General features: G+C 37.0%; 1 protein-coding gene across 1 annotated transcript in view; it reads right to left on the bottom strand.

Moving 5' to 3' along the window:
* Positions 1-13,960, bottom strand: part of Spmap2l (sperm microtubule associated protein 2 like) — a 56,058-nt gene that overhangs the window by 9,086 nt on the left and 33,012 nt on the right. The window contains exons 7-8 of the mRNA XM_078020717.1: positions 9,838-9,975; positions 4,714-4,828 (exon numbers count right to left, since the gene is read on the bottom strand). Coding sequence (XP_077876843.1) covers positions 4,714-4,828; positions 9,838-9,975 — 253 coding nt within the window. The remainder of the gene's footprint in view (positions 1-4,713; positions 4,829-9,837; positions 9,976-13,960) is intronic.

Here is a 13,960-nt window from a genome sequence, read left to right as displayed (position 1 = left end):
TTCTTTTTGGATCAGGGATTGAACTCAGGGGCACTCGACCACTGAGCCACACCCCCAGTCCTATTTTGTATTTCATTTAGAGTCAGGGTTTCACTGAGTGGCTTAGCACCTCGCCATTGCTGAAGCTGGCTTTGAACTCTCGATCCTCCTGACTCAGCCTCCCAGGCTGCTGGGATTACAGGTATGCGCCACCGTGCCCAGCACAACTGTATTTTTAATAGCCCATTTGGAAATATCCCAAATGTTCATCAAAGGAATGAAAAAAAATTATGATGTAGTTTTACAATGGAATAATCCTTAATAAAAAGGAACACAATGTATTGATACACTCAATAGTATGCATGAATCTCAAAAACACTGTGTTAACTGAGCAAAAAAAGCCAGATACTAAAGAGTTATATTGTATGATTTCATTTAAATCAAGTTCAAGAGCAGCCCAAAGTAATCTGTGCTGATAGGAATCTGGATGGTAGTTGCCTTTAGGGCAAGGGTTAGATTAGGAATTGACTGGAAATAGTCAGAAGGAAATATTCTGGAACTGTGGATATGTTTTGTATCTTGATTGGAGTAGTTATTGAATGGACATATGCATTTGTTAAAAGCTTATTAAACTACACAATTAAGATGTGTGTTTTATATAAATTAAAATTCAAGAATTTTAAATTATAAGTGAGGAGAAAGTATTTGCACTATATATAATAGATGAAGATAATTAATAGCCCTAATATGTAAAGAACTTTATAAATCAATGAAAAAATACAGGCCAGTAGAAAACTAATTAAAATCATGAAGTGATGAGTTTTTCAGGAAAAAAAAAATGCATGGTAAATAGTTCATTAACTATTTGACTTTGTTATTATCAGAGAAATTTAAAGATATACTGTTTTACTACACAATTAACATTTTGCAAAAGAAGTAGTATTTCATGTTGGTTGGTACAGTAGAAAAGCAGCCAAAGAATGCAAGCAAATATGCAAATCAAAGTCACTTTTGGGACCATGTTTTGGAATCTTACATATGTGACTTCAACATGTTCATGCACTTTCTCAACCTAGCGATTTTAGTTCTAGAATTTTTATTCTAGGAAAACAGAGACTGAGGAAGATGGATGAAGGAGGAGGGATGAGTACAATGACCTTATGAATTAGGACAGCAAGTAAGACAGAGCCAAGAGGGATAGCCAGAGTTCAAGTGCATTGTACTCAAAGGTATCTAGGTATCTGCCAGATCAAAAATAAGAGTCTGAAGAGTCCATAGTCTCTCAAAAGTTAAAGACTTTTAAAAACCAAAAAACAGGTTGATGTGTCTGGGTAGGAGCTGCAGACATTGGTTAAATAGAGAATCACTGATACGGGCTAAGTGAGCCATGAGAGTGATCCATTTTTAAGTTCGATTTGATTTGGCTGGGTTGGTTTTTGTTGGTTTTGCAATACTAGGATTGAACACAAGGTGAGTCTCCACCATTGAGCTACAGCCCATTTTTAAGTTGTTCGGGCTCCAAAAAACTGTACTATAAAAAGGGAATTCAATAGGACCAGCCATTGACATAGAAAGACTTCCTCTAGTTCATCCTTCCAAGGTCTCTGGTGGCAAGTAACCTCAGGCACCTGTGAGAGTACCTTGACTTCCTTTAAACTTGAGGAAGAGTAATGATTAACTATTAAAAAAAAAAAAAAAAACCTTAAGAGGATGAAATCATGAACTTAACATTTTGTTAAGAATAAATATGTACAAGAGATGATGAAACTTGAACTTAGATCATAGATAGGTACACCCTATGTTAAATTTCCTGATTTTGACAATACTATTATTCCGTGGTTAGATAATACAATGTCCTTGTTTTTAGGAAATTAACATTGAAATACTTAGGGAAACTTGGATATAGCATTTATAAAGGCAAGCTGTAGCTTATCTCAAAAATAATTCAGGGGAAAATTATTCACACACACACTTGCATACAATACACATGGAGGAGGGAGAATGATAAAGGAAAGGGAACAAAATGTGAATTTTTACAAATTTTCAATAAGTTTAAAATTATTATAGTGAAACTATATGTACATTAGAATAAAAAGTATATTCATGTTAAAGAGAGTGAAAAATTTACAACTGCCATTAGAAATGTATAACTGATTAATCAAATTAGAATTATGACATTAAATTAAAATCTTAGCTTTCTGGACAGAAAATTTTACATTCTTACAATATTTAAAAAATTAGTTCTCCCATGTTCATAAACTTAACATGTTAAATTTTAAAGTAATGCTCTAGTATTTCAGAAGATTTTGTTTGCTAATGTAGATGGGTGAAATAAAGTACCTGAACAGAAATCAAATGTAATATATTGATAAATGTAGTTTAAATTGTTTGAAGGTATTTTATTAAATAGGTTTGTTAATATAACCAAACATGGTTTGGGACTCTTAAAATTAATTATTAAAGCTGCTTGAATTATAAATATAATAAAACCTGTAAGCAAAACTTGAAAGTCTAAGAAATTTTGATTTTTTTAATATTTATTTTTTAGTTGTAGTTGGGCATAATATCTTTATTTTATTTACTTATTTTTATGTAGTGCTGGGGATCGAACCCAGGGCCTCACACATAGGTGCTAAGCAAGTGCTCTACCACTGAGCCACAACCCCAGCCCCGAAATTTTGATTTTTAAATTTGAAATTTTAAACATAAGACTATTAATCTGCTCAAGGATACCAAAATACTCGCATCATTGGGTGTGGCAGGGTTTTTTAAGCGCCTATAGATTCTTTCATACTTCTCTCATTGGGAGGTAGGGTTTGCATCCCCACCCCCTTGAATCCAACCAGACCACACATACCTGCATCAATCAACAGAGTGGTGACTTGTGACTTCCAAAGGCAAGTCACCAGAAACTATGTAGCTGCCTCCTATTCTCTTGGAATGCTCATCCTCAGGGCACTCCATTTTAGGATACTCCCCCAGAGCATGGCTGCCAAGCTGAGAGAGGTCTTTGCCCACTTGGAGAGGGCTTGGGAAGGTGTACACATTACCAACTGAGTCTAGCCTCAAGTCATTTCCAGCTAGACATCACACATAGGTGTTGTTATAGATTTTTTTTTTTTTGAATGTTGAAGGTTTGTGTCTCTCCTAAATTCATATGTTGAAGCCCTAGTGTGCTGAAATTTAGCAGGGGGGCCTTTGGAAAGTAATTAGGGTAAGATGAGGTCATGAGCAGGGAACTCCCCATAATGGGATTAGTGTAAAAAGAGAGAGACAGAGAGAGAGACCAGAGTGCTCTGTATCCCTCTACCTCCATACCCCTTCTCCCCCAGCCACACACCCCAATTTTCAAAGGCGTCATGTGAACACCCAGCAAGAAGACAGCCATCTGCCAGCTAGAACAGAATCTGCTGGCATTTTGGGCTTCCCAACCCCCAGAACTGTGAGAAATAAATATTTTCTGTTTAAGTACCCAAGCTGGGGTATTAGGTTATAGCACCTTAAAATGACGAAAACACAAAGGAGCCTCCAGATGATTCCAGCCCCTTACTAGTTCAGACACCTAAGTAATTTTCTAAGCTTTCCAGCTGAGACCTCACACATCTTGGAGCTGGGACAAACATTACTTATTTTCCCGTCAGAATTTCTGACTCATAAAATCCTTGAGCATAATAAAATTATTGATGTTTTACGCCACTAAGTTTAAGGTGTTCTGGTATGAAGCAACCACCAAGTCAGGTTGTTACCAAAGGAAAGATTATCTAGAAATTGTTTTCTGAGCTGATTAGATTTAAAGGCATTAATGAGCCCATTATTTATTATAAATAATAACTATAATATTAATAATAATAACAGCCCTCTACTACCAGCAGTCTTAAAAAAAAAATCCACTGGCAGCTCATGGCATGCAGTAGCAAAATAGAAAGACAGGCTTTGGGTGATCAATAGTTGCTATCAAAGGACTCTGTAGTGATATAAAGAAGTACAATGGGGTTGGCCGATTGTTTGTAAGTGCACTTGAGAACTGGAGAAAAGAAACCATCCCCACGCAAGTCTTTGAATTCCTAACTGAAAGTTCTGATAAGGGAACAGAAAGCCTCTGTCTTCCATAAAAAAAATAAAAATCCTTTTATTCTATTGTCAGAAGGCTGAAAATTCTGAAAAGCAAAATCTAATTCTGTGCATGGGTGAGTTAAAATGAAAATATTGCACAGACCTTTATGTTAAAGTTGGGGCAATGACTGGGAGGGACTAGGACCTTGAAAATTGAAATGGGGACATATGGGTGGTTCCCAAGAAAGCTGGAGACTTTAAGCCCCTAAATGCGCTAAAGCTTCCTTACTAGAATCAGCCCTTCCACCCCTGAAGAGGTTAGACTCCCCTGGCTCAGATATCTCCCAGAGAGTCACAGACCTGTCTCTACTACCTCTCTTTGCTTCTACGCCAATTACCAGGACCAAATCCCAGATGCCATCGAGGCCTTCCTTAGACTTTTTCTGCCACATTGCTTAATGCTTAATCTGTATAAGAAACCATTTATTCTATGTATCACTCATGGTTCTGCTTCTCTAATCCACTCCTGACCAATTCGTTAAGCATAGGAGAGTTAGTCAGAAAAGTTCATTTAATGAGAGGAGAAGTACAAAGGAAGAAAAAAAAATAGGCACCTAGACATAAAAGAGTACCATGTTGTAAAGTCAATTAAGAACTGGTTCTTTCACATGGGTCACTTACGTCTTTTGGAGGAACATAGTTAGGATCTATGCCTTTGGCAATTGACAGTCGTAAAATCCGGGGAGAAGGATCAGGTATTTGAAAAGAACTTCTTACTACATTATCGTGGGTGGACCTATATGCAAATGGAAATGTAAAATGTCATATCTATTGAATATGGGGACAATAATTGAATTTGTCATTGCTATAATCAACTTCCATTCAACGTTTCCATCTTAGGAACACCTAAGATGTTTCTTTTCCTGTAATCAGAGTGCTCTTTCAGATTGGTGTTTCTCAAAATTTCTTTACTATAATCCACAGTAAGAAGTATATTTTATCTTGTGATACACAGTATGTACATGTGGGTTTGTGTATATAAAACAAAATCTGAATTTCTGGTATGATATTAAATAGAAATGGTGAAAACTCACAATCTTGTATTGTTCTGATCTTAGGGATAAAGTATTTCACCATCAATTGTATTTGTGGAGGCATTTTTACTTATGTCCTTTATCAAATTAAGTATATTCCATTCTATTCCTAGTTTATTGAGCATTTTTATTATGAAAGTGTGTTAAATGTTGTCAAATACTTCTTCTTGGTGTACTGAGATGATCATGTAGATTTTTTTTCTTCTACCAATTCAGTGTATTACATTTATTTTATTGATTTTATCATTTTGAACCCAACGTATTATTCTTACTTTCTGGGATAAAACAATCTTAAGAAGCACAATTTTTTATTCCTTTATTTTATTTATTTACTTACTTATTTATTTTTATGTGGTGTTGAGGATCAAACCCAGGGCCTTGCATGTGCTAGGTGAGCACTCTACCACTGAGCACAACCCAGCCCAAGAAGTACAATATTTTTATATATTATTGGATTTGATTTGTTAGTATTTTAATGTGAATTGTTGCATGAACATTTGGATTTGATTTGCGGTTTTGGTTTTGTGGTTTTGGTGTGGATCTCTGCATATATATTCACAAGAGATATTAGGTTTAAAATATATAGTAGGGGCTGGGGCTGGGACTCAGCAGTAGAATGCTTGCCTAACATGTTAGACACTGGGTTCAATCCTCAGCACCACATAAAAATTAATAAAATAAAGGTATAATGTTCATCTACAATTAAAAAATATATATACTTAAAAATATATAAGACTATTCTGGTTTTGTATGAGGATGATACAAATATAATAGAATGAATTAGGAAGTGTCTTACTTTGGGGAATGAACTGAAGAGTATGATGTTAATTCTTCTCAAACATGTAATAGAATTCACCAATGATTCATTTGCATGTAATGGAATTACTAGTCCTGGGTGGTTCTTTGCAGGGAGGATTTTGAAAACTATTCATTTGATTTCCTTTACTGTTGATGAGTCTGCTGAGATTTCCTATTTTTTCTTGAGTCGTTTCAGTAGTTTGTTTTTCTAGGAATACGTCCATTTCATCTAGACTATCTAATTTGTTAGCCTCGTAATTGTTCCTAGTAATCCCTTATAATCTTTCAATTTCTATAACATCAGAAGTCGTAACTCCTTGTAATAACCCCTTAGAAAGGTTCTTATTTTCCCCCTGATTTTACTAACTTCAGTCTTCTTTTTGTCTTGATTAAACTAGCCAAACACTTGTCAATTTTGTCAATTCCCAAAGAATCAACTTTTGGGAGGGGGGGAGTTGTCATTTTTCTCTTTTTCTAATCACTATTTCATTGATTTCCACTCGATCTTTATTATTTCCTTACTTCTTTATGTTTAGAGTAAGTTTGCTTTTCTTTCTAATTTCTTGAGGTGAAGTTATGATTTGAGATCTTTTTATACCTCTTATGAATATACATACATACAGAGATCCATACCAAAACATCAGCAAACTAAATTCAAATGTACATGCAGGATTGACATCAAAATACTAACCAACCAAATCCATTAAAATATAAAAAAAATGTGCTTCCTGACCAAGTCTGTTTATGCTCCACCCCCTCTTTGTGCTCTTCTAAAATACACTGTATGTCTATCAACACAGGACTATACTTTTTGTTTTATGCAGCTGCCCTTCAATCATGCAAGAGAATAAAGAATTATAAACAAAAAGTACATTATAATGCCTTTTATATTTAATTAATTTTATTTATTGACACTTCTTATGTAAATTCAAGTTATTATCTAGTGTCTGAAAAGACACTTGAGGGACTCTAATATTTCTTATATAGCAAGTCTGCTGGTAATTAAATCTCAATTAAGTTTTTATCTTGAAATAGCTTCATTTCTCTCTCTCTCTCTCTCTCTCTCTCTCTCTCTCTCTCTCTCTTTCTCTCTTTTTTTTTTTTTTTTTGTGTGTGTGTGTGTGTGTCGGGATACTGGGGATTGAACTAAGGGCACTCAACCACTAAGCCAAGTCCTTTTGTATTTTATTTAGAGACAGGGTCTTAACTGAGTTACTTAGAACCACGCTAAGTTGCTGAGGCTGACTTTGAACTTGGGATCCCCCTGCTTCAGCCTCCTGACCTTCATTTTCTTTTAAATATATTTTTTAGTTGTAGATAGATCTCAAATCATAACTTTACCTTCTTCCTATTCTTCCTCTTTTAGACACAATACCTTTGCTTTATTCATTTTTATGCGGTGCTGAGGATAGAACCTGGTGCCTCACACATGTAGGCAAATGCTCTACCACTGAGCTAAAACCCCAGCCCTGTCCTTCACTTTTGAAGGACAGTTTTGCTAGATAGACTGTCTTGGCTTGTGGTCTTTTTCTTTCACCACTCTATGTCTCCCACTGCCTTCTAATCACCATGACTTCTGATGAGAACTCATTCATGAACCTTATTGTAGATCCTTTGTATGTGATGATTGGCTTCTCTCTGGCTGCTTTCAAGACTCTTTTTTTCCTTGGCTGTTGAGTTTGCTGATGATGTGGCAAGCTGTGACTCTCAGAGTTTTTCCTCTTTGGAGCTTTTGTTGAATTGCTTGGATGGCCATGTTTTTCATCAGACTTCGTACGTTTGGGACCATTGCTTTCTTCATATATTCATTCGGACTCTTTATTTCTCTCCTCTCTTTGTGAGATTCTCCTTGTGGCTCTGTTGATTCACTTGATTGATGGTGTCCCACACGTCTCTGTGGGGAGCCAGGAATGAATTGTGGGCTTGTCTGAGCCATCTTTAAGCAGAGGTGTGCCCCTCAGAGAATTCTCGGTGTCATCCCACCAATGCTGCGTTGCCTTGGCAACGTCCTGCTCAAAGAGAATTCTGTGATACCCCAGAATTTATTGGCTCAGACAGCCCTAGGTTCACTCAACTCCCAGAGGTACAGAGAGATATCAGAGAACCCAAACAGCCTGGAGGCACCAGCAGCCAGGAGGAAGAATTAGTGTGCAAGTGATGGGTCTCCAATCAGGCCAATTTCCTACAGCCTCTTGCTTCTTATTTATCTTGAAAAAGTTTTTCTCACAATAAATCTGCCTTTGATGTGTTTCACTACAAATAAACACTCAGGCTCTTTTCCCTTTGTTAGGATGGACCCATCAGGTCTTTTCTACCCATCAATCCCCTCCTTTAACTATATTTCTTATGTCCTTTGTCTTTCTTTTTTTTTCTTTAACAATAAGTTTCCTCTTTCTTTCTTTTTTAGTTGTAAGTAGACACAATACCTTGATTTTATTTATTTATATGTAGTGCTGAGGATGGAACCCAGGGACTCACACATGCTAGGCGAGCGCGCTCCCACTGAGCCACAACCCCAGCCACATCTTTATTTCTTAATACTATTTTTTCAGCCTTTTATTTCCAGCCAGCCCACACCTCTGCCCAGTTTACTTATTCCCTTCCCGTGCAGGTAGGGATGAGCAGTCTCTGAGCCTCTGTTCATTTTACTTCATTCTTTTCTGTTGCTCAGAACTGATCATCTCAAATGACCTATCTTCATGTTTGCTGATTCTTTCTTCTGCCTGCTCAAATCTGCTGGTGAGCCTTCTAGTCCATCAGCCCCTCTAGTGCCTCAGAGCCCAAGCTTGTGTAGCAGTACATTTTTTTTTTTTTTTTTTGGATATCCCTGTATCTCCACTAGTCTTTGGATTAGCTACAGTTTCTGCTTTGTTTGCTTTCATACAACAAACTTGAAGGTCAAATAAGAGATTGGTTAGAGAACAATGCCCCCCTCCCACTCCAATTTCCATTCCTGGAAAGCTATTCAGAAAGACTTTTCTAAAATTAGCTGACATCTGCTGTAAATTCCTTCTTGTACTGAGATGGATATAAATTAACTTTCCTTCTTCCTCTTCTTCCCATTCTCCTTCTTTCATATGCCATCCTTTTTATACACTTCAACAGAGCTATCCCTGTTTCCTTGGTCTCTTCTCTTAGCTAAAAATGTCATTTCTCTTAACTATTTTTCATATAACAGTTTCTAGAAGCCTCGACATCTCATTTACCTCCTTCTGAACAGTCTCAATGTGTTGCATCTTCTTAAGGCATAACATTGACACTGGTTACAGAGACCCAGTGTGTCCTAACCACTGAAGCACACGAATGCATTGTTGCCTCCCCACGTCTGCACACCGAACATATTCCACTAGTGCAATCTGATGTTGAAGTACCTTTTCCAACAACCATATCACAATCAGCTGGGGAAGGCAGCTCCTAAGATGTCTTTTAAGGAGAAGGCGAAATTCATCATTCAAAGCAAAAGTAAAAGCATGTGCCAAGTCAGCAAGATGTAAAAGAATATCAAGTTCTGCAAAATGCAGAAGCCTGTGATGTTCATTTGCTGATTTCCCTTTTGGTTTTATTCTGATTTTGTGGCACTGGATGACCAAACCCAGGGCCTCATAAATGCTAGGCAAACACTCTACTCCTGAAAAATTTCCTTTTAATTGACCTAACAATGATAAAGTCTAATATAAATTTTAGCTTCACCACAATTTGAGTCAAGTGTAATTATTGATGATAATCTTCAGATTAGCTACAGTTTCTGCAAATATTTGGCTTTTTTTTTTATCTGATGCTTTGGAAAACAAATGGACTTTTAGCTCATGAAATTGCACACACTCAAAAAACTACACATATTGAAATTAGAACAACAGTATTGTGACATTTAACTAGATTGACAGGATTTAGGGAGATTCTCAAGATACCCTACCGACTTAGTAGAGACTGTCTTTTGAATCTGTTGGGCTGTGCCAGCTTCTGGGTCCTTTTGGAGGGCTGGGTAAACAAGGCAGATGGAGGTATCTTCCAAATTACAGACTCTCTTCCACAACTGTAGTAATATTGGGGCCTGCAAGTTGTATAAGAGAAATGAGTGAAATAGGCATGAATTCAGATCATCACATTATTTTTCAGCTTTGATCCCCAGACCTAGAAGAGCAGGTATGACAGTATTTAGGATAAATAATAATATTGTTCTTATTACCCCTGCCTCTTCGTCTTTTCTTAATCAAAATATATCATCAGTGGAAAAGGAAGTGATCCTGACTCTTTCCGGCCATGGGTTAACTCAGACTGCAGCGTCTCTTCTGATTCTATTCTTTCTCAGAGCACCTCTGTTTTTTTAAGAAAGGGATCCTTGTCCCTCTGCCCACGCCTCCGTCTACTTGCTGCTGCTGTGGGCCTCAGCCTCTGTGTTAGCCTGCATCTCCTTCCTTGTGACCCTTCTGGCTTAAGGCTGGTCCATACCTGCATCTGTTTTCAGGGGCCTGACAACTGCCAGACCTGAGTCCATGATTGCTGAACTACCCAGCCCCACCCCCACCCCCACCCCCACACAGCTGAGTTCAAACAGGCAAGGAGCTTCTAGCACTTACCTGGGTTATCTTGGGGCAGGAAATAGCAGTTCAGTTTGGGAATCAGAGAAACAGAAGGAAGAGGTGGTTTTGAACAATGGGTCGCCTCAGACAGATTAGATTCAGGTAAGGGGACCACAGAGATTAGAAAAAAGAGGTCACTAGGCAGCCAATGAACAGCACAGAGGCCCGGACAGTGGGTCAGAGATGAAAAAAAATAAAATGGAGACAAACTCAATCACTCCACATTCCATCAGTGAGGAATGGAGAACACCAAATGCCATAAAAATGTGGACTGACCATGTGATCAACAACTAGAAGTACATGGGTGCCTTAGGAAATGGAGAAAATAATACATTTTATGTAGCTCTGAAGATTAAATAAGTAAAGTCATTTTATAATTTATAAAGTACTATTCAAATATGACTTTACTCATCAAATTGTGTATTAATTTCTCCCTATATATTAATTTTCTCCTTCTATTATATATTTTCTCCAATTATCATATTATTGCATATTAATGAAATGCAGTGCTACTAACATTCATGTGTTTTTCCTCCTCCTGTAATTTTCCACAAGACCTAGTCTTATAATGCCATCAATTATCAGGTACTCAAATATTATTTTAACATAGAGCATGCTGTATTTTTCTCATTGTAAAAGAAATAAACACTTATATATAATTATATTATACAAATATCTACACATATAATTACATATATATATTATATATGAGGATACTGGAGATTGAACTCAAGGGCACTCTAGCACTGAGTTACACCCCAATTCTTCTTCTTTTTTTTTAAATTATTTTTTAGCTATTGATAGACATTTAGTTGTTTGTTTGTTTGTTTATATGTGGTGCTGAGAATTGAACCCTGTGCTTCACACATGCTAGGCAAGTGCTTTACCACTGGGCTACAACCCCAGCCCAATATCCCAATTCTTTTTATTTTTTATTTTGAGACAGAGCCTCACTGTTTCCCAGGCTGAGCTAGAACTTGGACTCCTCCTGCCTCCACCTCTGAAGTTGTTGGTATTACAAGCACGTGCCACCATGCTTGGTTTATAATAGAAATTGTTAATATGGTATATATACACAATGGAATATTACTCAGTCATTAAAAAAGAATGAAATTATGGAATTTGCCAGTAAATGGATGAAACTGGAATGTTAAGTAAAATAAACCAATCCCAAAAAACAAAAAGCTGATTGTTTTCTCTGATATGCAGATGCTAACACACAATAAGTGTGGAGAAGAAAGAATAAAGGATTAGACAAAGGGGAATGAAGGTAAGGGACAGAAATGGGAAAGGAAAGACAATAGAATGAATCAGACATCACTTTCCTAGGTTCATATACGAATACACACCAGTACAACATGACCTCCACATCATGTACAACCCACAAGAATGGGAATTTATACTCCATGTATATATAATATGTCAAGATACATTCTACTGGGACTGGGGTTGAAGCTCGGTGGTAGAGTTCTTGCCTCGCATGCGTGAGGCCCTGGGTTCGATCCTCAACACCACATAAAAATATTTAAATAAAAATAATGATATTGTTGTTCATCTACAACTAAAAAAAAATTAAAAAATACATTCCAAATGTCATGTATATCTAAAACAACAAATTAAAATTTTTTAAATAAAAAATTTTAAAATAATTTTTTTTTATTTCTTGAGAGAAAGAGTGCATACTAGCACACATTCAAAATAACAATGGGTAATATTTTGGAATAATTTTTATCCTTTTTCCCCTTATTCATATACTCAAAAAAAAAAGTTCTTATTGATCAACAGCCACAGTGTGAGATGCTAAGGGAAGAAAGAGTGAAGAACATGGAAACCTCTGTTCTCTTGGAGCTTGAGGCTGGAGTGATGAGAGACATTATTAAGGAGTCAGTCATGCAGCAGGAATGGAGGCGTCCCAGGCAGGCTTGTGAGGAAGGAAACTTAGTGTATTAGTCAGCTCTGCATCACTGGGACCAAAATACCCAACAAGAACAATTTAGAGAAGGAAAATTGCATTTTGGCTCATTGTCTCAGAGGTTCTGTCCATGGTTAGCCAATTCCATAACTCTGGGCCCAAGAGGAGGCAGAACACAGTGGTGGAGGAGTGTGGCAAGGGAAAGCAGCCCAGGAAATGACAACCCGAGGACAAAATATATACCCCAAAGGCACACTCCCAGTGACCTACCTTCCCCTGCCACTCCCCACCTGCCTACAGCTACCACTCAGTGAATCCATATCAGTGGATCAAACCACTGTTAGGTTAAGGCTCCCACAGGTGCAAAGAAACAGACCAAAAAGAATAGCAATGTCTCAACAAAATCAATGGAGACGGTGAGGTAACATCTGTTAATATAGAATTTTATGACCAGCAGAAATACAGTTAAAAATGAAAGTGAAATAAGGAATTTTTCAGACACTCAAAAGCTGAAAGAATTCATCAGTAGCAGATCTGCACTTTCAGAAACATTAAGGAAAGTTTTCCAAAGAGCATAAATGATACCCAATAAAATCTAGATTCACCCCAAAGAATATAGAGTATGGGAAATGGTAAGAATGTGGGTAAACATAAAATGCCTTTTCTTGTTTTTCAAAATATCTTTAAAAGAGAATTTAATGTTTAAAGGAAAAATAAAAATGCATTGTGGGATTTATAAGATAATGCAGAGTAAAATACATGATGACAACAGCCCCGGGGCCAGGCAGGAGGAACAGGAGACATACCACACCACACAAAGCAGTACAACGTGAAGGTGCGTACTACAGAGCCCATGCAAAGTTCAAGATGTGTACTATGGATCCTGAAGTCATCACTATAAAACAAAAATTAAAAGCTGTAAGCTGGGCACCCTGTCACACACCTGTAGTCCCAGCTACCAAGAAGACCGAGGCAGGCCAGGAGTTCAAGAGAAGCCTAGGCAACAGAGCAAGAACCTATCTCAAAAATATTTGTGGTTCAAATATGACATCAAAAGAGGTAATAAAAGTATTTTGAAGCCAGGCATAGTGGTACATGCCTGTAATCCCAGCAACTCAGGAGGCTGAGGCAGGAGGATTGCAAGTTCAAAGCCAGCCTCAGCAATTTAGCATGGCCTTAAGCAACTCAGTGAGATCCTGTCTCTAAGTAAAATATAAAAAAGGGCTCACGGTGTGACTCAGTGGTTAAATGCCCCTGAGTTCAATCCCCAGTACCAAAGAAAGTATTTTGAACTTAATGAAAATGAAGACACAACATAGCAACATTTGTGAAATCCAGCTAAAACAGGACTTAGAGGAAAATACACAGACTAAATAACTATTAGAAAGAAGGAAAGGTCTCAAGTTAATGATTTCAGTTTCCACTTTAAGAAACTGGAAAAAGAAAAGCAAATAAAATCCAAAGTAATCAAAAGAAAGAAAATAATTTAGAGCAGAGAAGAAATAAATGGAATAGAAAACAGTAAAATAATAGAGAAATCAATG

The sequence above is a fragment of the Ictidomys tridecemlineatus genome, chromosome 9 (genome assembly GCF_052094955.1).
Source record: "Ictidomys tridecemlineatus isolate mIctTri1 chromosome 9, mIctTri1.hap1, whole genome shotgun sequence".
Taxonomy (NCBI): domain Eukaryota; kingdom Metazoa; phylum Chordata; class Mammalia; order Rodentia; family Sciuridae; genus Ictidomys; species Ictidomys tridecemlineatus.
Note: the sequence above shows the minus strand (reverse complement) of the source record. Positions and strands in the feature narration are given on the sequence as shown.